Here is a 26,756-nt window from a genome sequence, read left to right on the forward strand (position 1 = left end):
GCCACCTCTGCAGGAAGTCATTTGTGATTCTCCCAGCTATTTTCCCACCAAAATGACCTAGTATTTGTTTGGTCTGTGTGGCGGTGTCTCCCAGTTTCTTGAGAACACGACTGTTTTATTTTTCATGTTCATACTCCTAGCACCCAGCGCAGCAACTGGCATGGGAGAGGGAATTAATAAATGCTTGTTGCCTACAGTAGGTGCTTAATAAGTGCTTGACTGGCAGATTAACTGGCGACCGGGATCTAGATTGGCACCCTAGTGCGCTGAGGTCCCAGGCTCCTCTTGAGGCTTCTGTTCAGTCCTGTGGGACTCTTCCTGACCTCAGCAGAGATACTGGAATGGTTGCCATGTCCTTTGACAGATGAGGAAACTGGGGCAAACAGGGTGAAGTGACTTGGCCAGGGTCACACAGCTAGTGGTGCCCAGGGCTCTGCCACCCAGCTGCCAGGCTCCTCTAGAGGCAGGGAAATAGAAAGAGCACTAGACAGTAGAGTCACACGAGGTCTGGGTTCCTGATCATGTGACGCTCTGAGCCTCAGTTTCTCCATTCGTAACTTCAGCCAACAATTCCACTCTGCTTTAAAGGGTGCGATGTTTGACTTAGAAATGTTGTTGGGAAGGGATACAGAATCTGTCTCTGGAGTTTACTACCCAAGTGACCTTGGGCAACACGACCTCCCCGTGCCTCAGTTTCCTCCTCTGTCAAACGGCCGTTCCGGAGTGGCTCGCACCTCAGCCCCAGAATAAAGCCTGGCTCCGGTAATGACTTGCTGAATCCCGATTGGCTCCCTGGAGCATGAGTCATCCGTCTCGAGAGTGGGCATAGAAATAGCAAGATGGCCGCGTCGGGGGCGGGCGCGCCACTGCGCCTGCGTCGCCCCTCCCTTGCCTCTCTCGGGACATCCGGGCTTCGGCACTGATCGAAAGCAGGGAGGAGGCGGAGCGACTGCCCCCGTCCCGTCGCCTCGTGCGGCGTCGCGTTGCTCGCGTCACGTCACGTGCCGGCGCGCGGCGACGTGGCGGCCATCTTGTGTTGTCGGGGCTGAGGGCTGACTGGGATTCCGAGAGACTCTCCGTCCGGGACCGCAGGTAACCGGCGCCCGCCCTGTCCGCCGCCCGCGGCCCTCCTGGCGCACCCCGCCGCCACCGCCCGGAGCCCGGGGCCCAGGCCCGAGCCCGTCCCGCCGCCGCCGCCCCCGCCGCCGCTGGGCCCTCGCCCAGGCCGCTCCGGCAGCCCCGGGCTCTCCTCGGGCTGGCGGCCGAGGGACACGTCAGGCTCCCGGGGCCGCCTGGGCGGCCTCCGCCCGAGCGCTGCCTGCTCCCGCCTGTCGGGTCCGTCGGAGAGGGGGCAGCGCCGGGGTCGAAGGCCGCGGCTGGGCTGGGCCTGGAAGCGAACCCCGCCCGGCAGTCCGGGCCGCCGGGGGGACTGGGGTGGGCGGGGAAACTGAGGCCGGCGGGCGAGGGGCCGGCACCGGCCCAAGGTCAAGCTGCTGGTGGGCGGAGGCCGCGCGAGGCCGCCCCCTCGGCGGGCCCCCCCTCCTTCCCGGGGGGAAACGGAGGCCCGGCTTTCGTTGGCGCCCGCCCAGAGGCTTCCCCCCAGAGTCAGGCTGGGGGCGGGCGGGGGGGGAGGCCGGGGCTCCTGCCGTCCGGCTGCTGTCCCGCTCCGTTCTCCCAGTCTCCCGACTGACGACCCCCATTTTACAGATGGGGACACTGAGGCAGGCAGAGGCGTCGAGTGACTCGCCCAGGGTCACCCAGCTCGAGAGTGTCTGAGCCGGACTTGAACTCGGGCCTCCCCGACTGCCCACTGGACCGCCGGCCGCCTCTAGTCCAAGGTCACCCAGGTAGAGGAGGAGCCTAGCGGGACCCTGAGTCCTAGGGAGGTTTGATGACTTGCCCAAGGCCGCTAAGCGGGAACTCGGCTCTGGGCCCTCACAGGTAACACGCCGGGATTCGCACCCAGGGCCCCGACTCACCCGAAGTCTGGTTTCCCCCGGGGGCCTCCGCATTGGTACAGATGGGCAAGTTGAGGCCCTGGGGGGGAGGTCACGTGAGCCCGAGACAGGACTTGGGAGTTGAAGGCAGGAGCCTGTCCCCTCCCCTGGAGGAGGGTTTGGAAGCTGGGGTCCCTGAGCTTGGTCCTTTTTAAATAAACGATTTGATAGCTGTATAGGGCTGGAATTCGTTTCCCATGTGATCCTAAACGTTTTGTTACATGCATTTAAAACCTGAGAGGGGCTTGTTGGAGTTACCCGTCCTGGCCGAGGGTCCCAGACCCAAGGAAGGTGGGCCGTCCTCAGATAAGAGAGTGCCGCCCACTGCTCTTGGGCTCCGACTTCTATCCAGTGGACAGTTCAGGTCGGTGACTGAGTGCTGGGATGCAGAGATAAAAGGGCCAGCCTTTGTGAAGGAGTGCCCAGGCGCAGCGCTTGCCTTCAAAGAGCTTAACTTCTGTAGTTATCCTGGAGCTCCATATTGTTTAGCGCATTGTAGTGAAAGTCAGAACACTTAAAATGCTTCTTTTCGGTGGTGGTGGGGACGTTCCAGCCCCTCCAATTTTGCTTTCAAAAAGGTAAGGCTTGAATGTGTTACTCCAATCTTAAAAGTCAGATGGCAGATGGCCAGTTTTATCTTAGTATGTGGAGAAGAGCAAGGTAGATTTATTAAACTTATTCTCTGTTGTAGAGTAGTCCTTTTAAGATATCTATTTGCTTTTTCAAAAAAAAAATCCTTTTTTAAATCTTCATTTGTTTCTAGAATTCTTTCTGGGCATCATGACTTCTGTAGTTTTTTCCAATTTTAGGTAGATAACAACTAATTTCTCTTACTCATTGACATTTTTATGTGTTTTTAGCAGTTTCTGTAGCAGCTTGCAGAGTGGACAAACTGGTATATGTACTTGGCTGTTGCATCAAGAGTTTCTCATCAGACCTAACACCAGGAAACAATTTTAAAGTGGGATGTACCTGGAAAAGTGACACGATTCCATTCACATTTAATTCTGAGAATTGTGTTAGCAAATGATACCAGTTTTACTAGAAATAAGAGTTCCACATCATTTTGGCTCAGGATAATTTCTTTTTTAATTTTAAGATAACTACCTATTTTTAAGAGTTGGGCTTGGGAGAGCCAATGGATGTATTTGTACAAATTTGAAAAGTTGTTCATATATTGTGTAGCACAGTAGTTGCCAAGTGTGTATTGACTATTGTGTAAGCTATCTGGGGAGAATGGCAGGGTGAAGGCACTTAAGGAGTTCACCTAGTCCACCCCCTTCCTTTTCAATATGAAACTTAAACCCTCTCCATATAACTTAGCTTCTTTTGTTTGGGAGTGGGGGGTTGTTTTCTCTCTACTCAAAACCCCACTTCCCCCTTTCTCCAGTGTCCTTTTGCAGGGCAGTTAAATTCTAGATATGTGGATGTTTGACTATCAAAATTTTTTATTGGGGAAAAAAAGCTGAGAATGCTTGTTAAATTTAGGTAGTACATTAAGGAAGTTGGTGTGAACTGGTTTGACAGACTCTTTGAAGCTACCTGGTCTCCAATAAAAAGTACTTTTAATGAGACTGATGCCATACTGTTACTGATATTTTTCAAGAATAACCACACCTGAAGGAATGTTTTGAGGGGGTGTGTTGGGGAGAAGACTCACCAGTAATTCTACAAGTATTTTTTCTCTTGCAAAATTAGATACTTAACGAATATAACCAGTTCATTCTAGTTGGCTGTATTTTAGCTCATACAGCTTTTCTTCAGTTGGTAAAGAATTGATTTTTACCATGTTTTTATGAAGTCTCCTTTTAAAGGTTTTAGGGCTCTTGCAGCTGAATTAGCTGCCTTTATGGTGCGTGTAGAATTTCATTGTCAGAAGAATCTTCCTTTCTCTTGTGACTTTGTTTTACTCCCAGAGTTATGTCTTTGGGAGTTTTTCCTAAAGTCCACTGGTTGTTTTTACTTTAATACAGATATTATTTTTTCTTAAAAATAACATCTTGATTTCCAGGTTATCTGCATCTTTGTGATGTTAGTGTTAAATACAGTATTCCACTCCTCATGATAAATTTAGGATCCTTGAAGTATGAATACTTTATTGACAGATTAGATTTCACTGATTTATTTTTCTTTTTTGTCACTTCATTTCTGTTGCATAAATCAAAACAATTCACTTGCTTCAGAGCCTTGCAAAAATGGGAATATTTGAGCATCATGCTGATAGAAGAACTCCTTGGATGAAAGATACCAGTAAAAGAGCATTAATGATTTAGAATGATTTCTCTTTTACTTGATAAATTGAATTTTAAAATGTAAAAGTGTGACTTGTTATTACAATATATGCTGATTTTTCCCCCTCATCTTGATCTTCAATAAACCATTTTTCTGCATTCTTAAATAATTATTGACTGTTTTTGTATATTGTCATTGAAAGATATCTGCTGACAGTAATTTAGCTATGTGAGTTTGGCTGAAAAAGATCAGTGTCATTTCCACATTGTTTATTATTGTAAGTATCTGACTTGGTGATTAGATACTTAGTGCTTTCCTTTTTGTGTCTGTATGATTAATAATAGGACTATTACTGTTAGGTTGAAATACACAAGAGAAATAATGTTGGTTACTCTGGATTTTTGGGAAGTGAGTTTAGTGCCCTGTTTTTTCTCCTTCAGCAATCTGGATTGATTTAACATTTTTGGGTATTGGTATTCAGACATTTCTCTTGAATACTTTGGTTCTAGAGGCACTCAATCTGTTGTTCAAGCTTTAAATCAAAGTTGCTAATGAGTAACTCTTTTTTATTTACAGGCAGAACCAAATAAATAGCTTTAGGGTGTTCTGTGAATTATAGAAACGACCTCAGTAGATATTCCTCTCCAGTAAGTCACACTTATCCTTAGAGATAAATGTCTCTTTGTGGGTCTTAGGGATAGAGGGATATCCTTTAGGGTAACCTACAAGTGAAAATATTTAAGATATATTTAGGCAACCTGAGGTTTTCTTTAGTTGTACTCACATTAACCAGTGCCACTTTCACCCCATGTTCTTTTCTTCCTATTTCTCAACCAAATTCAAAAAGCATTTATTATCTCTTGATTGTTGTTGTTTAGTTGATTGGTTGTGTCTGACTCTTTGTGATCCCATTTGGGATTTTTTTGGCAAACGTATTGGAGGTGTTTGCCATTTCCTTCTCTAGATCATTTCACAGATGAGGAAACTAAGGCAAACAGGGTGAAGTGGTTTGTCCAGGATCACACAGCTAGTAGGTGTTGGAGGTTGGATTTGAAGTCAGGTTCTCCTGTCTCTAAGGCCAGCACAATCTTCTGCCCCATTATTTCCTGAGAATAACAAAAAAATAAGCTTTGCAGAAGAATGATTTCAACTAATATTAAACTTTACATGTTCTATTTGTTAAAAGAATTGGAGACAATCTTTCAGTTGGTACCAGCAGTGTCCAGTGATTTAATAGGAGTTTGTGTTGTCCAGCTAGGTGGCATGGTGGATGAAGTGCTAGGCCTAGATGCAGGAAGACTCATCTTCCTGAATTCATTGGCAAGTGCGTTTACTGTTGTTGGTTTTCTCATGCATAGAATGAGGTTGAGAACACTTATGTTGCTGACCTGAAGAGTTTTGTAACTCTTAAAGCATCATATGAATGAGTTATTATCTGCCATCAGCTATCAAAAGGAGGAGTTAATGTAAAAGGAGGTGTTAATGTGTTGTTTTGGGTCTGTGTGGACACTGCCCTGTGAGAGTTGAATTTTTTTTCACTCCTTTTTTGTGTTTCCTTTCTTAGAAAATAGAGTGTACACAACACAGTTTAACTTTTTCTTGATGGCTCAAGATTATTGTGATCTTTTTCCAAGTGAGCTTTGGTGTAGATCAGTATTTCTTAAACTTTTTGGTATCAGGACCACTTTACCACTTAAAAATTATTTGGGATTACTTAGAGCCATTGTTTATGTGGTAATTTCTATTGGTATTTACCATATTAGAAATGAAAACATCTTAGTATTACGGTGAAAGTAGTGTTGACCTTGTGGACATCCAGAAAGGGTCTCAGGGACTTCTGAACCCCTGGACTTTGCAAACTGCTCTTCTAGATGATCATGATAATAATAGTCATAATAGCTAACGTTTCTTCAGCACTTGAAGGGTTACAAGATAGTTTACCAGTATGGCATTGTATCTTCACAAGAATACTGAGAGGTTGGAGCTATGAATATTTTCATTTTACAAGTGAGCAAACTAAGGCAGACAGAAGTTCAGTGACTTGGGTGGTACAGTAGATAAAGTGCTAGTCCTGAAGTCAGGAAAACTTAAGTTCAAATCTAGCCTCAGATACTTACTAACTGTGTAACTTGTGACTTGTGTGCAAGTCACTTAACCTTTGAGGGCCTCAATTTCCTTTACTGTACAGTGGGGATAAGAGTAACACCTACCGCCCAGGATTGTTATGTGGATCAAACCAGACAGTAATTATAAAGTGCTTACTGTAGTACCTGGCACTATGTAAATGTTAGCCATTGTTATTGCCCAGGATCACATAGCTGGTAAATGTCTGAGGAAGAATTTGAACTCGTGTCTTCCTCACTCTAGGTATAGCACTTTAGCTATAATACGATCTACCTATTTGCCTCCAGTGATGATTTGTAACATTTTGGTGACTCTGATTACAGCATATGCTTTCCTGAATTAGTTTCTTATGTTAGTTTACTTTCTTTTTGCTTTTTTTCCTCATAGAAATGGATCTCCTAGACATTCTGAATACCTTTCTGCAGAATGATTAAGTCAGAGTTTGAAAGCAGCCTTCTTCTAAGTTATTCTGTTGGGGCTTAGTAAAATTATCTTCACTTTTTATCTTTGATATTTGTAGTTTTCAAAATAACTTAGTTCACCATTCCAGAATACTTCATCTTGGTCCGTTTCATCCATCTTTCAGACTTTTAGGTTATTGCTACTAAGGAGAATTAGTTGTAATTAGCTGCTAAGGACATAAATATATGACTTTACGTTTCTGTCTATTTACTTTTAGATTTTCAGAAATCATGTTTTTTTGTACTGGGCAATTGAGGTTGAGCCTGTATTTGTACAACAACAATGGAGGAATTATTAAATCATAAAGTTTTAGGTCATGTAATAAACTAACTTCCTAAGGAATAGAGAGGCCCTGTCTGTGGTACGCTAGCACTATTCAGGGATACCAAAACCCCTGGAGAGGCCCTGCTTTCTGGTAACTGTTTGAACTGGTCAGTCAGTGGATGTTTATTAAGTGTATTATGTACTAGCACTGTGGAGCACTCAGCGTACAGAGAGAGGTAAAAAGCAAACAATCCCTGCTCTCAGGGAGCTCCCAATCTGTTGGGGAAGACAACATGCAAACAGCTCTGTACAGACTACATATACCGGGTAAATTAGGGTAAGCTCAGGGACAGTTGTTGTTTGTCATTTGTTTTTGAAGAGAACCAGTGACATCACAGGGTGATGTTTGACTCACATTAATTGGATTTAAGTGAGGCAGAGTTGCATAAAGTTGACAGCCTTACTCTCTTCTTGAGTCATCACAGTCCAGTGGCAGGACAGAAGTCAGGATGACTGGCTGTGGCTTGGGATGCAGTGGATGACCTTGATGTCTTCGAAGCTCTAAGCACTCAGCTGCCCCTTGGAACAAATTGTTCTTGTCCACCTGTTCTGGCAGAGGAAGTCTGCCCATGCTTGGGGTAGGCACCCCCTCTAACTCACTAGTGGGTTTGTGTTCTGTCAGTTACCCTCAACCTGGTTTAGCCCTGCTGAGACGATTTTACCCGAGGTGTGGCCAGGGCACATGCTATAGCTTCTTGAAGCCTCCAGTGAGAGTTGGGTGAAAGAGACACCAAAGGTGGATGAGCATCTCTGAAAAAGAGCTTTGCTGCCCTCCCATCAGAGGTGCTAGCTTTCCCTCAACACCCCACACACTTCACACACCCTCAGGGGAAGGCACCAAGATTAAGGAGGACTGGGACAGGCTTCTTACAGAAGGTGGGACTTCAGGTGAGACTTGAAGGAATCCATGGACATAAGAAGGCAGAGATGGGGAGAGGAAGAGAATTCTAGGCATGCTGGGTAATCAATGAAATGCCTGGATTCAGGAGATGGAAAGCTTTGAGTGAGGAACAGCAAGGAGGCCAGTGTCACTGGATCACCCTGTAGTGTAGGGTTGGGTGGGGGCAGGGAAGTAAGGTGTAAGAAAACTTGAAAGGCAGGAAGGGTCCAGGTTCTGAGGGCCTTGGAAGGCCCAACAAAGAATTTTCTGTTCTCGAGGTAATAGGGAGCCACTGAGGTTTATTAAATGGGAGTGTGTATTTGGACAGTGTAGTCAGACTTGCTCTTAGGTAGATGAGTTTGACAGCTGAATGGAGGATGAGTTGGAGTAGGGAGAGACTTGTGGCAGGGAGACCAGTCAGCAGATGTGAGGTGATGAGGGTCTGAACAGGCTGATGGCCATGTCCAAGAAGAGAAAGGGACATGGAGGACAGATGTCACAGAGGGAATGACAGCACTTGACCACTGATTCAATATGACAGTGAGGAGGCTAGTATGATACCTAGGTTTGGGTGACTGGGAGGACGGTGGTACCTTTGACAGTAATGGGGAAGTCAAGAAGAGAGGGGAAGCTCAGAAAGAAAATTGATGAATTCCTTTTTGGACATGTTTAATTTAAGACATCTATGGGACATCCAGTTCCAGGTGTATAAATGGCAGTAGGAGGTGCAAGACTGTTAAGGAGGGCAAGTAGTTCTAAGAGTTGTCTGTACAATTGATAATGGAAACCATAGAATCTGATGAGATTACAAAAAGAAATAGTCTGGAGTGAAAAGAGGGCCCAGGACAGAGTCCTGGGGAATATGTGTATGCAGATCCAACCAAAGATACCGAGGAGGATAGGGCAGATAGGCAGGAAGAGAACCAGGACAGAGTAGTTTCATGAGAAAGTAGAAGAAGGGAGAGTGTCTGAGAGAAGAGGATGATAGGCAGTGTCACAGGCTATGGAGAGACCATGAAGGGTGAGGATTGAGAAAAGGCTCTTAGATTCAATAAGTAAGAGATAAGTAAGAGATCATTAGTAACTGGAGAGAGCAGTCTCAGTTGAATAATGTGGTTGGAAGCCAGATTGCAGAGAGGTAAGAAGAGAGTGAGAGGAAAGGAAGTGGAGACACATATGGCTTTTTCATGGAATTTAGCCACAAAAGGAAAGGGAGATGTCAGATGATAGCTAGTGGAGATAGATGAGGATATTTGAAAGATGGAGGAAATATAGGTCTATTTGTTGGCAGTGGGGAAGCAGCCAGTAGACAGGGAATGATTGAAGATATGTCAGAGTAGAGATGACAGGAAAATAGGAAAATACAGGATGGACTGGGATCATTTGTGCTTAAGGAGGACTTGACCGTGGTAAGGAGAAGGGCCACCTCGTTATGTGAGACAAGGGAGGAGGAAGAAGTTGGTGGCAGAAGACATCTGAGATGAAGAGAGAAGAGGGAGCTCTTGGTGAAGGACCTCTTTTTTGATTTTGTTATGAGACAAAGTTCTTATTTAAGAGAGTATGGGATGTGGATGGGGTTGCTGCAGGAAACTTGCAGAGGGATGAAAAGGTTTGGAAAATCCACTGGCATGAGTAGAAAAGTAAATGGGAATAAAGAAGGGATTGAGGGATTGGAGGTCATGGTGAGAATGAAGAACAGGGTTTATAGAGCAAAAGGAGAGGTGGAATGACAACAGATTAGGATTAGATGACGGAATTTTGTTCATGAACTTGGAATTGGTACATTTTATGGATGATGGCAAGATCAAAGGTGTGACCATCTTGGTAGAGATGGAGTGGAGGAATAGGTCTTGGGAAATGAATAAGTTGAAGAATTGGGAGGTTAGGGTATTTGAGGAAATATCGATATGTATGTTGAAATCCCCTACTATGGGGCAGGACTTGGGGAGGAGAGAAAGATGAGCCAGGCATTGAACTCTTTGTGGAAAGGAGAGTGTCCTGAAGGTTAGTCGGCAACCACTCTGACAGTTTTGATTGGGTAGTAGATAGGGATTGAGTAAACTTCAGAGGAGGAGAGGTTCCTGAATGGTGGTGGGGTATTGAAAGACTAGAAGTGGCTACAGAGAGCAAGGAGGAGCCCATCTTCCCCAGCAGAATGGGAGTCTGGGTGAGTGAGTCAGAGTACAGCCATTGCTGGGAAGGGCAGTCAGAGAAGTTACATCATCAGGAGAGTCACAGTGAGTGCACGAAGATCAAAGGGGACAAAGGAAATGACCAAGATGGTACCCAGTTTGTTACCTGTGGAACATACATTCCACAGAACACACTGGAAGAGTCAGGAAAGTTGGGTTCAAAGGAGTGAGGAATAAGGAAAGGGTCACTGAAGAGTGGAGAATGGGATTCAAATGAGGGCACCCTAGTATTTGGTGTCACTGAGATAGAATGACCACGACTGGGTGGGAGTTCAGGTGACTTATCTCTCCACAGGGCATCCTCAGGTGGAGTTGTCCCAGGACTGGCAAGTTCGAGGCAAGGGGGGAGTTTAACTTTGATTCTTTTATGTAAGGATGGTTAAGTAGCTTTTGTGAAATTGAGGAATTATTAATAAAAATGGTAATAAAATCCATGATAAGTGTAGAGGCAGGTCTTTAATATGGCATCAGTGGTAATATTATTTTAGCCAGGGATCCTTGATTAGTTTTATAAGGACATTTCAGAACTGGAACCATTTTAAAGTAGAATACTACTTTTCAGGCAGCACAGTTTCCTAGAGAAGTTCAAAGAGTACATTACAACCGAAAGCAAACTAGAAGACTCTTTAAAATATCTCAAGCCAAGTACTTAGCACGACTTTGTTTGAAGACCTCCATTGATAGGGAACTAACCACTTATCATGGCAGCTATTCTGCTTTTAAATAGCTCTCCTTGTTAGGAACCTTCTTACTCTGAGCCAACATCTGCTTCTCTGCAGCTTCTACTGCTCCTAGTTGTGCTCTTTGGCACCAAGCAGAAAAAGTTAAATCACATTTCTACTTGACAACCTTTTAAATACTTTAAGACATTTCCCCTTTCTATGACCTCTTTAGGCAAAATACCCTATTTCTTCAACTGAACCTCAGATGGCATGATCCATGGTCCTCCCCTCCCCCCCCCCCAGCTTCTTAAAATGTGGACAAAACTGAAGTCTTGTTAATACTCTCTCAGCACCTGTTATTTGTCTCATCATTTCTCATGTGGAGCATTGAAATAACCTGCTCTTTACTATCCTCTACATTTGAGTCCCTTGTACTTTATTGCCAAACCCAGCCTTGGATTATTACCACTGTCTGCTGTCTTTGCTCCTGCTCATGTTACTGTAAAGAGTCAGAAACAATAATGACATCCTGACTGTATCCCTTACAGGTAGATGTTACATAATCTCAACTGATCCCTCACTGCTACAAGGCAATCCTTTGATATCTTCCTAATTCTCCATCTCAGCACAGAATCTACCTAAAACTTCACCCCTCTTGAAAATTTCCTTGCCACTCCTCAAATTACCCTCTTAGCTGAGAATCTGCCTTGTCTTCTACTGAAAATGGAGAGCTCCCTCTGCTTCTTTCCTCCTCATCTCTTATTAGTGAGGTATCTTCCTCTCTACCTCTGTCTCCCCTGGAGAGGTAGCCTATCTCCTTGCTTAGACATACTCTGCTACAGGCACCCCGAGTTCGTCCTATTCCCTCTTTATCAGATTTCCCTCTTTTTCATCCCTGCAATCTTCAGACTCTCCCTCTCTACTGGCTGATTCTGTGCAGCTTACAAATACACCTGTGTCTTCTTCCATCCTTAACCCTAACATAATCCCATTTGACTGTCTTTCCTATATCTCGCCTCCCCTTTATGGCTTAACTTATTGAGAAAGCTGACTACAGTTGGGTGCTCTATTTCTCTTCTCTCTTTTAAATCTTTGTGTGGCTTCTGACCATATCATTCCACTGAAATTGCTGTCTCTAATGTCTCTAATGACTTCTTAGGTGCCAAATCTAATGGTCATTTCTCAATTGTTGTGCTTCTTGATCCCTCCTTAGTCCTTGCTACTGTTGAATATCCCCTCGCCCTCCTTCTCCCTCTCCCTCCCTCTGCTGTCTGTTACTTTCCCTGTTGGCCATTCCTTCTAACTCACCTTTGTTGTATCTTCATTTAGGTCACACCCACTAATTGGGAGTCCCCAAGGGTCTGTCCTGGGCCGTTTGCTCTTCTCTTTATTATTGTATGTCATCAACTCCCATAGGCTCAATTATCTTTATGCAGAATATTCTCATTTTAAAAATATCCATCCCTAATCTCTTTCCTGAGCTGTTACCTTCTTGGACATCTCCAGCAGGCTGCTCTGTGGACAGACATCTCCTCCAACTCAACATGGATAAAACCACTCATATTCCACCTGGACTTGCAGTCTTGGTGTCATCCACTCATTTATTTCACATATTCCGCACTCGGGCCAGATCTTACCTTTGCAACATCACTTCTCTCCACTCATACAGCTGCCATGCTGGTATAGGGCAACCCCTCCCCCCCATACATATAACTGCTATAGTCTTCTAATTGGCTTGCCTGCCTCAAGTGTCGATGCACTCAGCTGCCATTGATTTTTCTAAAGTATGGATCTAACTTTGTCTCTTGACTGCTTAAGAAACTTCTAAGCTCTTTCTAGTCTGGTTCCGGTTTATCTTTTTAGGAAGTCCACTTGACATACTCCACATGACCATATCTTTCCCCTACTTAGTGAAGTCAGTGATTTTTCGTTGCCTTTAGATTAGAATCACATACAAATTTGAACTCTCCTATATTTTGTTTTTTTAAAGCCCTTAAGAATCTTGCCTCTTCAGCCACATTGTATGTATTTATTTTTTATCATACACACACACACACACACACACACACACACACACACACACACACACACAGTTTAAATATCCTGGACTTTGTGAATCCTTTTTTGATCCCCTCATCTGTTCATGCCTCCCTCTCAAACTATCTCATATTTAATGACTTTGTATTTATTCTCTTTATTTTATATATATGAATATTTCCTTATTTTCTCTGCCCATTAGAATGTAAGTTCCTTGTAGATTATATTTGGATCCCAAGTGCTTAGTATAATACCTGAACCATAGTAGATACTTATTAAATAAATGCTTCTTGCTTGCCTCCAGCCACACTGGTCTTCCATGTCCTGCCTCATGTATTTGCACAGTTGCCTGCTGCCTCTGCCTGGAATGATTCCCTCTTGACTTCTGCCCCAGGATCTCCTGGCTTCCTTCAGGGCTTAGCTGATGTGCTACCTCCTTTCAGTTGCCTTTCAGAAGTCTTCTTGCTTATTTGTTCCTGTCTTGTATTATGTATCAGTGAAGGATTCCCCCTCCTAAGATGTAACCTACTGGAGGGCCTGGACTGGCTTGCTTTCTTGTGTTTGCTTCCCCCATATAGAACCCAGTGCCTGGCACTTTTTTTTAATCTGATCTCTACAGATTGAGCTACTCAGAGGTTAAGTGACTTTGATAGGGTCATTCAGCCAGCATGCATCCCAATCCAAATTTTTCTGACTGCCAGGGCAGCTCTAGTTCGCAATGCTTCTCATGCTGTGACTGCCACAAATAAATGTTGATTGATTTATAATATGTGCTTTGTGTGGGATAGATATTAATTTCTTGGTCGCTGCTTGTTGTCATACTCATTGTCAGTCCTATCTCAGGGACTCTTGTCTCAGGTTTGTTGGTGGCTCCCAAGGACCTGTAAGAGGGTCTGCCTTTATGACATTAATAGTAGCCATTATTTCTGAAGAAAGGTCAACTTTGTTATTTCAGACAGTGACATCATGGTACAGTGGAAAGGGCACCTGATGTGAAGTCTAAGGAAGGTTGGGCCTTGGATCCTGGGTTTGCCACTCACTCCTTGAGTGACTTGGGGCAATGCAGTTCACTTCTCTGAACCTTAGTTTCCTCATTTATAAATGAGGGGGTTGGCCTAGGTGCCTTCTAAGGTCTCTTATAGTTCTAAATCTGGAATGGCAGGAACTTGAGGCTCTGGGAAGAAAGGGCTCAAAAATTGTATGTGTACTTCCCCTCCACAAACCTCACCTGTTAAAGTGTCTTGTTCTACTTAAATTACCATCTACCTATTTCAAGGATAGTTGGTGGAAGATGATAGCCCAGTCCCAGACACTTTGTGAATCTTCTGGGAAGCAGCACTACCCTCAGTTACTATCTTGCATTTTGCATGTTGCCTTTTTTTCCTTCTTCTTCATCAAGATGGTGCCACAATTTTAGCTCCTCCTTACCCTTTGACCAAATTCATGATTGTTCAGATCTTTCATCATGTAGCTTAGGCTGACAGAAAATTGTCTAGATTTGCCCTTTCTCATTTCAATTTTAGTTTCTAAAAGAGAAAAAGACTCACTTGTAATCCATTTCTCTCCACTGCCCCCTTAAGTTCACACTGAAGTTCACACAAGGCAACAGAAGGGACTAGGATGGAATAATTGATTTATGATGATAGTCACCTGTCAAGAATTGTAACTTTGGAAACAGAGTAGGTGAGTAAGGGTTCCTTGTACAGGTAGGGGCTCTGTGTGTGTGTGTGTGTGTGTGTGTGTGTGTGTGTGTGTGTGTGTGTGTGTGTGTGTGTATTCTCTTTGTATGTCTGTGTGTAGCTACATGGATTCTCTTTGAGGTCCATTTCAGCTGATGGGAATTCTGAGATCAGTGATCCAGGAGGCTTTGTTGTGTGGGTGGTCACACTGGCAGAGTCACAGATGGGCTCCCTTTGCCATGCCTGCTCTCACTACTGCTGTATCTCCCAGAACTTTGTGTGCTGCTGCTGCTTTGTGAGTGTTTGCTGAAACTCAGCAGTGAGGAATACAAAGATAGGCAGTATATGAACATATTTGCAGTAGCTTGTACCCATTAATATATTACACTTTTACACACAAAGAAAAGTAACACTGATGCATGTCAGAAGTATAGGAGAAAACTCCCTCACTGAGCACTAGCTGGGGTCAAAGATCTAGGACTTCCTTCCAATTGTATGTTTCACTAGCCCTGTGACCTTAGACAAGTGACTTTACCTAAGTCACCTAATTTTTAAAATGAATAGGTTGGTAGAAAGTAAGGCTTCCTTGATGACCTTTACCTATAGAGGAACACAATTGTTTTGTAGATTGAAGAATGTTGCTGAGTCACAGAATATTAGAATTGGAGAGAATATCAGCAGCTGTCTAATCCAATTTATACCCAGAAGAAATCTCCACTACAAGTGGTCATTAGGCCCCTTCTTGAAGATGTCTGAAAAGGGGGAGCCAGCACACTGTCTCTCAGGCAGCTCATTCTTTTGGGCAGTTCCTGTTATCTGGAAGTTTCCTGATGTCAGGACTAAAGTGGCTTGTTCAGAACTTCCTTGCTTCACTTTGGGTTCTGTCTTCTGGGGCCACACACAACAGATGTAAACCTTCTTCCACGGAATAGCTCTTTAGCTACTCTAATACAGCTGTTGGGTCTGCCCTGATTTTTCTCTTCTCCAGGCTAAACATCTCCAGTTTCCTTCTACTAGATCCTTATATGACATGCTTGTGGTGGTCTGGCCTCTCCAGCTTATGTGAGGCCATCCTAAAGTGTGGTTCTCCAAGCTCAGAATGGTGCTCTTGATGTGGTGTGACCTAAAAGCAGTGTAGAAAGAGACAGTGTGACTCCTCTCAGAAAGCTGGGCCTCACGGTCTAGCCCAAGATTGTAGCAGCAATTTGAGCTGCTGTGGCCCATTGTTGCTTCTGACTTCACTTGCACTATGGTAGTAAAACCTTCATCTTTCTCAGACAGATGGCTGTCCAAACTTGCCTCTTCGTCTTAGAATTCTGTTGTTTGTTTTCAATCCGTGTGTAAGACTAGGTATTTATTGCTGTTGAATTTTATTTTGCAGTTGCACCCCAAGTCTCTGTCTTGGGTCATCTTCCCTATGCTTTCATACTTGGTGACCTCATTAACTCCCATGGGCTCAATTATCTTTATGTAAATTGACTCTCAGATTTTTATGTATGGGTGTGCAGCCCCAGTAGCCCTCCTGAATGCCATCCCTCTATTACCAACTATCTATTGGACTTTTTAAATTGATTAGCCAGTAGGCACCTCAAACTCCAAATATCCAAAGTAGAACTTAAAATTAACCTTTTCCCCCCACTCTCTCTTCAGAACACTTTAAGTCAAGGTTACCACCATCCTTCTAGTCTCCCAAGTTCACAGTCTTGATGTTATCTTCAATCTCATGCTCTTCCCTCATCCATATCTCATCAATTGCCAAGTCTTATTGGTTCTACATCCATAACGTTGCTCACATTCATACCATTTCTCCACTTACATGGCCACCACACTAGTTCAAATCCTTATCATCTTTTGTTTGGATTATTGCAATAGCCTCCTAATTGATCTTCTTGCCTCTCCCCACTCCAGTCCATGTTCTATACAGCTACCAAGTTCAATTCCATATACATTTGTCTGACTGCTCAGTAAACTGCAGTGATTCCCTATTACCTCCTAATATAAATGCTTGGCATTTAAATCTACTTCCATCTGCCTTCCCATGCTTATTCTACATTATTTCCTTTCATGTACCCTTCAGTCCAGCCAAACTGGCTTTTTTTTGTTGCCCATTATACATGATACCTTATCTCTCATCTCCTATTTCGGTGGCTTTGCCAGTGTGGTTCCTTTGGTACCTGGAACATATTCTCTCTTTATTTTTATTTTGTACAGTCATCTTCAGAGATATTGTTGGTTTAATTCCAGACCACCACAATAAAGTGAATATCACAATAAATCGCACACAAATATTTTGTTTCCTGGTGCGTGTAAAAGTTATGTCTACCCTATGCTATGTAGTCTTTTAATTGTAGTAAGTAAAAAAAAAAAGTACATTCCTTAATTAAGAATACTTTGTTAAAAAATGCTTGCCATCATCTGAGACTTTTTGCTGGTGGTGAGTCTTCCTTTGATGTTAATGGGTGCTCAGATCAAGGTGGTGGCTGCTGAAGGTTGCGGGTGGCTGTGACAATTTCTTAAAATAAGACATCAGTAAAGTTTGCCCCATTCTCTTCCTTTCAATTGAACACTTAGAGACCATTGTGGCAGGGTTGTTAATTGGCCTGATTTCAATATTGTTATGTCTCGGGGGAATAGGGAGACCTGAGGAGAGGGAGAGAGACAGGGGAATGGCTGATGAGTGGAGAAGTCAGAACACATACACATTTATTGATTAAATTCACAATGTTATGTGGGTATAGTTAGTGGCACCTCAAAAGAATTACAATAGTAACATCAAGGATCTGCTGATCACAGATCACCATGATAGCTGTAATAACAATGAAAAAGTGAAATATTGCGAGAATTACCAAAACATCACATAGGGCCAAGTTGTAAGAACATGCTGTTGGAAAAATGGCACTGATAGACTTGCTTGATGCAGGGTTGCCGTAAACCTTCATTTGTGAAAAACACAATATGCCTGTATGTGTGTGTGTGTGTATATGTGTGTGTGTGTGTGTGTGTGTGTGTGTGTGTGTGTGTATAGCTATTATTATACTCTCCCTTCTCCGCTTTTGAATGTAAACTTCTTGATTGCAGGAAGTGCTTTAGTTTTGTGCTTAGTACATGATTGCTTATGCTTACTGATTGATTCATTGATCTTAATAGATTGAGCCAGGGATATTCTGGTAAGATTTGACAATTGGCCCTCTGGGGAGAAGTTTAATGTGCATTTTAAGCATTTTAATTTAATTTAATAGGCATATTTAAACATATCTTCATTGCTCTCTTAAGTTTAGGCAGTCAACAAAAGAATCAAACCCTGATTTGTAGCATTTGCTCATTTTGGAGTTACAAATGCTCACACTGATAATTGGACTTGGAGAACTGGTTCACTCTGATTCCAGATGGTTCCAGTACACCCCAGTGCAGTTATCCATTAGGATATTTTTGCATTTTAACTCTGTCATCCATTATATTAGATATCTTTCCCAGCTTTGTGTCAGTTGGAACTTTGATACCATCTATGCTTTTATCCAAGTAATTGTTTAAAAAATGTTAAGCAGTACATGTTGTGTATATATAGTTATGTTGCTTAGGGAATAAGTAGATTTTCTTTTGCTCAGGACAGTGTTCAGTATTATGCAAAGTGGAGATTTCAGTGCTTCTGTATTTGATCAGAATAAGGTAGCACTCTGAAGCAAAAGAAAATTGGGTTTACTGAAATCAGTTTAATTTCTCAGAGACTCTTGATCAGCAGGACTTAATTTCCTCTTTCTGAACCATATCAGTTCCAATAGTGGCAAGGTTCCATTTGTTTGTATATGTTCAAATTAATGCCTCTAACTCCTGCAGCCTTACAGGGTCAGATGAACCAGTTTTCAGGAGGGATTTTTATAATGAATTAAAACAGTAACCTCTGCTAACTTCCTATTCTAGTATTTCTTTGTGGTGTGACTATGCTTTTGGTCATTGAAAACTCTAGCAGTGAAAACTGAGGCCACGGTAATGGGGCTTAGGATATTGTCAGAGAACGTAATTTCACTATTGGCAAATGAGAATGGTTTGGGCAACATTATTCAAGATGTGCTTGTATGTGATAAGGCACCGTTCTGTTATGGAAAGGACATTGTTGTCCTTCTCACCAGAATAAAGTAATCCAGTTCTAGTCTAGGCTTTGCCACCAGCTTGCTGGGAGACCTTGGGCATATCAGTCTGGGCCTCAGGCTGCTTAAAGGTAATTATCTGAAATCTTTACCAGTTACATATTATGACTGTAATGAGTGATACAAAATGCTATAGGAATTTAAACAAGTGAAAAATCAGTTCTGCTTGGGATTACCTTTCATTGGAGGGGAGGGCATTTCAATTATACTTTTTCACTCTTTTCTCATAACTCCCCCCCCCCCCCAAAAAGCATTAATAGTCAAGTAGAACAACTTTTCATATTGACCTTGTCCAAAAATTATAAATACATCTCATTCTGAACTCTTCATCTCTATAAGAAAGTGAGTAGCATGGTTCATTGTTAGTCCTTTGGAATTGTAGTTGGTTGTTATATGCTGATCAGAATTCCTGATTCTTTCAGTTGTTTAGCTTTACCATTTTGTTGTAAATTGTTCTCCTGCTTCTGTTGACTTCACTTTGTGTCAGTTCATACAGGTCTTCTCAGTTTTCTCTGGAATCAACCAACTTCATCAGTTCTTACAGAATAATAGTATTCCTCACAATTATATATCATAACTTATTCAGCTGTTCCCCAAGGACATCTTTTTAGATTTCCATTCTTCACCTCCTCAAAAAGAACTGGAAATATTTTTGTGTTGCGTTGGACTAATCCTTCCTTCTAATCTACCCTCCTTCCAGTTCCTTCTTTCTTTTACTTCCTCTTGACCTGTTGAGTAAAATGTTTTTCTTTATTCAGTGAGTATGTATGTGTGCCCTTCTGGGATCAGTTCAGATGAGAGTAAGGTTCAGGTGGTAGCTGTTCCCTCCTACCCTTTCTTCTTTATTTGTATAGATGTCTACTTGTACATCTGGATAATGTGAATTAATTTCCCCTAACCTGCCTCCCCCACCTCCTGTCTTTGGTGTTTTCCTCTTTCTCTCTCTTCCTCTCTTAATATCATCAAGACATAATGGAACATTCCCAGACCGTGTCTAATTGGATTCCTTCTATGACCTTTGATGATGATGATAGGTTTATAGGTGGCTCATATATCATCTTCCTATATTTAAATTATATAAACAGCTTATTCCTGCTTAGTCCTTTATGATTGTTCGTTTCTGCTTATCTTTTTGATTTTCTTAACTCTTATGTTTGAACTTCAGAGTTGTTGTACAGCTCTGGTCTTTTTCAACAGGAATGCTTAGAAGTCCTTTATTTCATTAAAGGTCTTTTTTCTCCCTGCAGCATTATACTCATTTTTGCTGGGTAAGCTTATTCTTATCTATAAATGTATGTCCTTTGCCTTCCATTTTGCTGTTAATTGTATAATTTCGTTCCATACTCTCCAGTTCTTTATGGTGGAGGTTGCTAAGTCATATGTAATCTTGACTATGGCTCCTCCATATATGAATTTATTCTGGTTGCTTTCAGTATTTTTTCTTTGACTTGGAAGCTCTGGATTTGGCTTTGATGTTTCTGGGGGTTGTTATTTTGGGTTTTCTTTTAGGAGGTGACTGATTGGTGGAATCATTATTTCCACTTTGTCCTCTGTTTCTAAGAGATCTGTATGGTTTTCTTTTAGGATTTCTTGAAACTTGATAGTGAAATTCTTTTTTTCTTCATGTGTTCAGGTAGTCTAGTGATTTGTAAATTTTTTGCTTGATTCTATTTTCCAGGGCATTTGTTTTTACTTCTAGTTACCTTACATTTTCTTATATATATATATTTTCAGTCTTTAGATTTTTGTTTTTAATATTTCTTATCCCATAGAGTCATTGGCTTCTGTTTTGTCCATTCTAATTTTTAGGGGTTTGTTGCTTGGGCAAGGTTTTGTACTTATTGATTGTGCCAAGCTGTTAATTTTCATTCCAGTTCTTTAATAGCTCTCATTTCTTTTCCAGTTTTTTGTAGCACTCAAATTTCATTGATTAAAAATTTTTTTTACTCTTTTAAAATGATTGTTTCATCTCTTCCGCGAATCCTAGTTGAGTTTGTGCCCAAGTTGTGTTATTTTTAGACTTTGCTTGTAGATATTTTGGAGTCTTTCTCCTCTGGGCTTATGTTTTGATTGTTCCTTTTTAAGGATGGGATTCTTTTGTGTGCTTGTTCTTGTGTCCTGCTTCCTGACTTGACTTGATGTTAGGGCTAGACTTTGTACATTTCTGGAAGGAAAATCTGGGCTGATTGTCTTGCTGTTTCTTGGGGTATTGCATGTTGTGTTATCCCCAGATATCAGGGACAGTTCAGGCTGGGGGGCCTGCAGGCTTTCAGTGTTTCCAGATGAAGCCTTGACTGCTGCCTCCCTGGTCTGAGCTCTGCAAGTTCTCTTCCCCAGAGTTTGAGGTTTGAGCAACAGTAGATACTACCAGCTGAGAACCTACTCTGGTGATTGGGAGTACCAGAACCACAGCTCCACCTTGGTCTGGGATTGCTGCTTTGTTTAATTCCTCTGCAGGCTATAGGCTGGGTTAGAAGCTGGAATTGAGAACCAACTCAGCTCCTGGGTTTTTGAGCCATACTGATGCTAGTTGATTCTGAACTTCCTTTCCTGTCTGAGCACTGCTTAGGGTCTGTGACCCTAATCTGCTTTAGTATACTCTGGATCTGTGAGCTGGAACTGGAAAGTGGGCAACAGCTTCCATTTGGCACCAGTTTTTGCACCCTGAATATGAGGGTGTAATGCCTTGATAAGGATTTGGGACCTCATCTTGCTCCGGTGCGGTTTCTCCCTAGGTTCTGGATTGACTTGGGTACAGCGCAGTATTGGCCAGACCCTGTCCTCATTGTCCGCAGACCTCTGTTTGTCTCCTTGTGTTGCTATGGGCTGTGGAAGGCCTGGGACTTGCGATTTTTTCTTAAATTTCTCCGTCAGGATTTGGCCTGGAGCATTTTCTTGTCTTTTTCCCCCCAAATTTATTAATTTGTTTTCAGTTTTCAACATTCACTTCCATAAGTTTTAAGTTTTCTCCCCCTTCCTCTCCAAGATGGCATGCAATCTTATATGGGCTCTACACTTACATTCCTTTTAAACACATTTTCAAATTAGTCATTTTGCATAGATAAATTATAACAAATGGGAGAAACCATGAGAAAAAAAACAAGAAAACATAATAAAAGAGAAAATAATCTGCTTTATTCTGTGTTCTGACTCCATAGTTCTTTCTCTGGACGTAGATGGTATTTTGCATCATTGGAAATGTTTTAGGTCCTTGAATTGTTGAGAAGGGCTAAGTCTATCAAAATCAGTCCTCGCACACTGTGGCTGTTACTGTGTATAATGTTCTCCTGGTTTTGCTCACTTCATTCAACGTCAGTTCATGTAAGTCTTTCCAGGTTTTTTTGAAGTCTGCCAGTTCGTCATTTCTTATAGCACAATAGTATTCCGTTACATTCATGTACCACAACTTGTTCAGCCATTTCCCAGTTGACGGGCATCCCCTCAGTTTCCAGTTCTTGGCCATGACAAAAAGAGGTTCTATAAATATTTTTGTACACATGGGTCATTTTCCCATTTTTATGATCTCTTTGGTATACAGCTCTAGAAGGGGTATTGCTGGGTCAAAGGGTATACACATTTTTATAGCCCTTTGGGCATAGTTCCAAACTGCTCTCCAGAATGGTTGGATCGCCTGGAGCATTTTCTCGGTCTTTCTATAGGTTGAAGTGGGTCAGGGAATACTAAAGGTTGAGAAAATTCTAAGACAAAAGTGTGGAGTCTGGAAATTAGGTTTGACAAATATTTTAGCATTGTAGGATTATAGTTTTAGATCTGGAACCTTAAAGATCATGTAGTCCAAGTCTCATTTTACTATTGAGGAAACTGAGGTCTAGAGAGAAGTGACTTACCCAAGGTCAAACAAGAAGTAAGTAGCAGAGCAAGGATTTTAATCTGGGTTTTCTGCCTCCAAATTTGATGGTCTTTCTACTATGCTGCACTGTGCCCTTTATGGGAAACTTAGTAGGTATTTAGGGGAGATACAGTGATTAGATAAGACAGAAAATGTCAAATTGTTATTTTTCTCCCCAAACCCTCTTCTCTTGCTAACTTTACATGACACTACTATTCATTAACAAGTCTCTCCCCACTCAGCTATCAAAGTGATCTTCTTAAAGCTCAAGTTTGATCATGTGGCCCTTTACTCAGCAAACTCAGTTGGCTCCCTGTTAGCCCCAAGATCAAATATAAACTCATCTGTGACCTGACCCCTTCCTATTTCTCTAGACTTACAGCTTATTCTTCCTAGGTACTCTGTGATCTAGTGACACTGGCCTCCTTTACTTTTCCTCAAATAATAGTTCATCTCCTTTTTCCCTGGTTGTCCTCTGTGTCTTATATTCTCTTCCTCCCTTTTTCTGTTTCCAGGATTCACTAGCTTCCTTAAAAGACTCAGCCAAAATCCCACTAGCTAAAAATCCACCTTCTAGAGAAAGCCCTTTCCTATCATAATTCTAGTTTGGGTCTTCTCTCTTTCAGTTACTTGCAATTTATTCTGTATATATCTTGTTTATACATGGTTTTGCCTATTGTCCCCCAGGTTAGACTCTGTGCTCCTTGTGGGCAAGGACTTTCTTTTGTCTTTCTTTGTTTCCCTAGCACTTAGCACAGTGCCTGGCACATAGTAAGTGCTTAATAAATGTTTATTGATTTATAGTTGAGATGCTATGTGACCCTGAAACTCAAAAGATACGAATCTGGGAAAAAATACATTGATGTGCTTGTTAAAACCATAGGAGTGAATCAATCATGTTGTCCAAGGAGAGTCAAGAGCAGGGCTTCTTAAACTGTGGGTTGTGATCCCATATGTGGGTGCTGGCTCTAGAGGAGGCAGGAGGTCAGAGGGACCTTTGGAGAACACTTTGAAGAGTGTGAGGAAGAGGATAGGAGCTACTGTAGGTGGCAGGAGTAGTTAGGAAGGGAGACGGAACCAAGAACGTTGGGCCTTTCAAAGGAGTGGAGTAGGAATGCCGACCATTTTTAGTGTCACAGACCCTAGCCTAGTAAAGTAGCCTAGTAAAATCTCTGGATGCCTTCTCAAAATACTCTTAAGTGCATTAGGTGAAATACATACTCTAAAGGAAACTGATATGTCAAAATAGTTATAAATGAAAAAATACTAAGAAAAACCACTTTGTAGACCTCAGGTTAAGAAACCCTGAGCAGATAAGTATCCAGTAGGAGAGTGTTGTCCACACTGATTTGCAGTCAAGAGGACCAGAATGAAGACCACAAAAAACTATTGGGTTTGGCAGTGGGCCATTGCTGACAGCCTCCAGGCAGCAATATCATTAAAGTGGGCTCCAATGAACCATTGCAAGGGATTAAAAAGAATGAGTAACGAGGGAGTGGTTGTAGATGACTTTTTCGAGAAAAGTCTGGCACTGAAGAGGAAGGGAAAAATGGAATAGAATTTGGATGAGATAGAATAGTCAAAGTAAAGGGAAAACCTTTTTCAGATTGGATAAGACCAAGGTCTGAACTTGTTTGCATCATAGGGAATGGGGAAGATTCAGTGGAGAGGGAGAGAATGGAAGACAGAGGAGAGGAATCAGAGGGAACAGGCCAGGAATTGCTTGAGGGAATGAATTCAGGCAGGCATGGGTGAGGAGAGCATTGGATTGAAGCTTCAGCCTAGGGAGGGAGTAGGACACCTCTTTGACTAGAGGAAAGAAGAGTAGGTAATGTTGGCCTTTGCATTAGGCTTCATGGATAACCTCCCTTCTGATCAGATCATTTGGAGCTTCCTGGTGAAGTGAAAGTCTGTCATCTGCTGTAAGTGTGGGATATGTGGGGAGAGTGTGATGTGAGGTGGACTTGCAGGTGGGATTAAGAAGAGGAAAAGTTGGGAGTAGCCAGTGACAGAAATGAAGTAAAAGGTAAGAATAGATAAAATAGAAGGATTGTTGAGCAGTAGTAGGGACCCAGTTCAGGTTTTACACTTTCCAAAGCTATGATAAGTGGAGGATTTTGTTCAAAGACTTGGTAAGTTGTTCTTTGGTTGGAGAGTGAAGATTCCAAAGAATTTGGAGGAATAATTAGATGTGATAAACAACCCAGGTGAAAAGGGTTAACCCTGGAAAGGAGAAAGGGCACCTCTTTCTGGAGATAATAGAGAGAGAGAGGAGGAAATAGTGAAGAAAGAACTTTTAAAATAATGACAGCATGGTGGCAAGTGGTTTGGAGGCCAACATGAGAGCTAGACTGATCAGTGGCGACTTTACCGCTAATGCAGGAATTAAAAGGCCTGAAGGATTGGCACTGGGGAATGGGGAAACATTTGGAGGGATGGTAGGATTGAGAATGTAGAATGGGAAAATAAAAGCAGTTCTAAAGCAGAATCAAGGCCTTGTCAGTGCTCTACCATTCGACAATTAAGTTAGCTTTCATTTACTGTGTGCCAGGCATACGAAGAAAGGCAGAAACAGCCCTCTCTTCTCAAGGAGTTTACACTGTAGCTGTGCACTTTAGTTGGGAGCAGGAGAACAGCAGGACTTGGGTGAGCCAGCGTGCAGTTCAGTTTCCCAAGCATTTTATTAATGTCTTGCTTTGTGCCAAGCAGAGTACTAGGAGCTCAGGATACAAAAACAAACAAAAGAAGCAGTCTTCACTTTCAAGGACTTTACGTTCTACTGGATGAAAAAAATACGTACTGAAAATGTTAAAAGCATGTTTTTCACCTGATCTCAGGTGTTGAAAGTGACCTTGAACATTGGATAGACCTGTAATGCAGGGGATTCCATATTTAGATTCCATATTTATTCTCTGAAGCCAGATAGTCTTTCTTGGGATGTAAAGTGCATCTGTAGGAACAGGGACTTTTCTTCTGAACCTTGAAATTACCAATTATTGCTTTGGCAATAGTGTCTGTTGGTTTGTCGATAAGGCACAGTATTTAGGAGAGAGTTGTAGGTTCTCTGTCTCTCTGGCTTACGCATACAATTTGAATCCCAGGAAAAGTACTTGCTGTCAAAAGAAATGCTACTGAGGACAGTCACAGCTTGACACTCCTTTGGTGACCCTGGGGCACAGACCCTGTTCTGATGAAAGAATATGTACCCAGGACAGGTATAACCAGAATCAAGAAAGGGACAAGTGTGTTCTGATGTGTTGTGCAGCAAATACAAGTGCATTCTACTTGGCATTGTCTTTCCTATGAAGCTCCTCATTCCTGGTGTACAGAGACTTGAATTTATAACATTGTTTTCCCAGTGGTCTTTACAATGAGAAGATAAGATAGAAAGGAAGTAGAAGCTGAGTTGTAGCAGAGTTGGCAGCAGGTCCAGAGTCATGGGAACAACTAGGAGTACACATCCAAATGGATTAGGTGAGTAGGCTGTTGACAGAGCTGCAAGAAGGAAAGGAGGCCTCTGACCTGTAGAAACTGACAGAATCCTCTGGTTCCACTTAAAGACTGGAAAGAGATACAGCTCTGGGTGGAGCATTAGGTGTGGCCGAGAGCATATGGGAACAGATGGTTTACTAGATCCTAACTTATGAGGTACGTAGCTGGGCTCAGTGAAGTGGTGACAGTCTGCCAAAACTTTACCATTCTACCTGAAGGAAACTCCTTGGTTTGGAGGTAGGTGGGAGAAAGCTTCCTTCCTGGGATATGCAGAGGACTAAGTATAGGGGTGGGAAACCTGAAATCTTAAAGCCTTCTAATGGCCTTCTAGTTCCTTGAGTGGGGCCTTTTGACTGAGTCTGAGTTTTATAGAACACATCTTTTATTACCCGATTTGTTCTGTGAAGTTTGGATTCAGTCACAGGGCCATACTGGAGGACTTAGAGGACCACATGTGGCCTCAAGGCTGCAGGTTCCCCACCCTTGAAAGAGAGTAAGAGGGTAGTCCTTTGAAGATAGTTCTGTTGTCTTTTTTTTTAACCTTTTCAATTCTAATTAAAAATGCTTTTATTGTTTGGCTGTTGTTTGGGTTTCTCTTAGAACATTCATAATTAAATATCTCTAGACCCTAATTGACTCATCTCATCCAGTCTCAGACTATATAGGGTTGACAGTGAACT

At 42.4% G+C, this 26,756-nt stretch overlaps 1 protein-coding gene across 6 annotated transcripts in view; it reads left to right on the plus strand.

Moving 5' to 3' along the window:
* Positions 1-957: 957 nt before the first annotated feature.
* GIGYF2 (GRB10 interacting GYF protein 2) overlaps positions 958-26,756 on the plus strand; it is a 169,022-nt gene continuing 143,223 nt past the window's right edge. For 2 of the 6 annotated variants that reach the window (XM_072640522.1, XM_072640520.1), the window contains exons 1-2: positions 1,005-1,092; positions 1,708-1,941. Coding sequence is in view for 1 of the 6 variants with exons in the window: in XM_072640519.1 (XP_072496620.1) it covers positions 1,892-1,941 (50 nt within the window). In the remaining 5 variants the exon portion in view is untranslated. Of the gene's footprint in view, positions 1,093-1,707; positions 1,942-26,756 lie in introns of all 6 variants that reach the window. The other 4 variants (XM_072640523.1, XM_072640521.1, XM_072640519.1 and 1 more) reach the window with 3 other exon arrangements.

This window comes from Notamacropus eugenii, chromosome 2 (genome assembly GCF_028372415.1).
Source record: "Notamacropus eugenii isolate mMacEug1 chromosome 2, mMacEug1.pri_v2, whole genome shotgun sequence".
NCBI lineage: Eukaryota > Metazoa > Chordata > Mammalia > Diprotodontia > Macropodidae > Notamacropus > Notamacropus eugenii.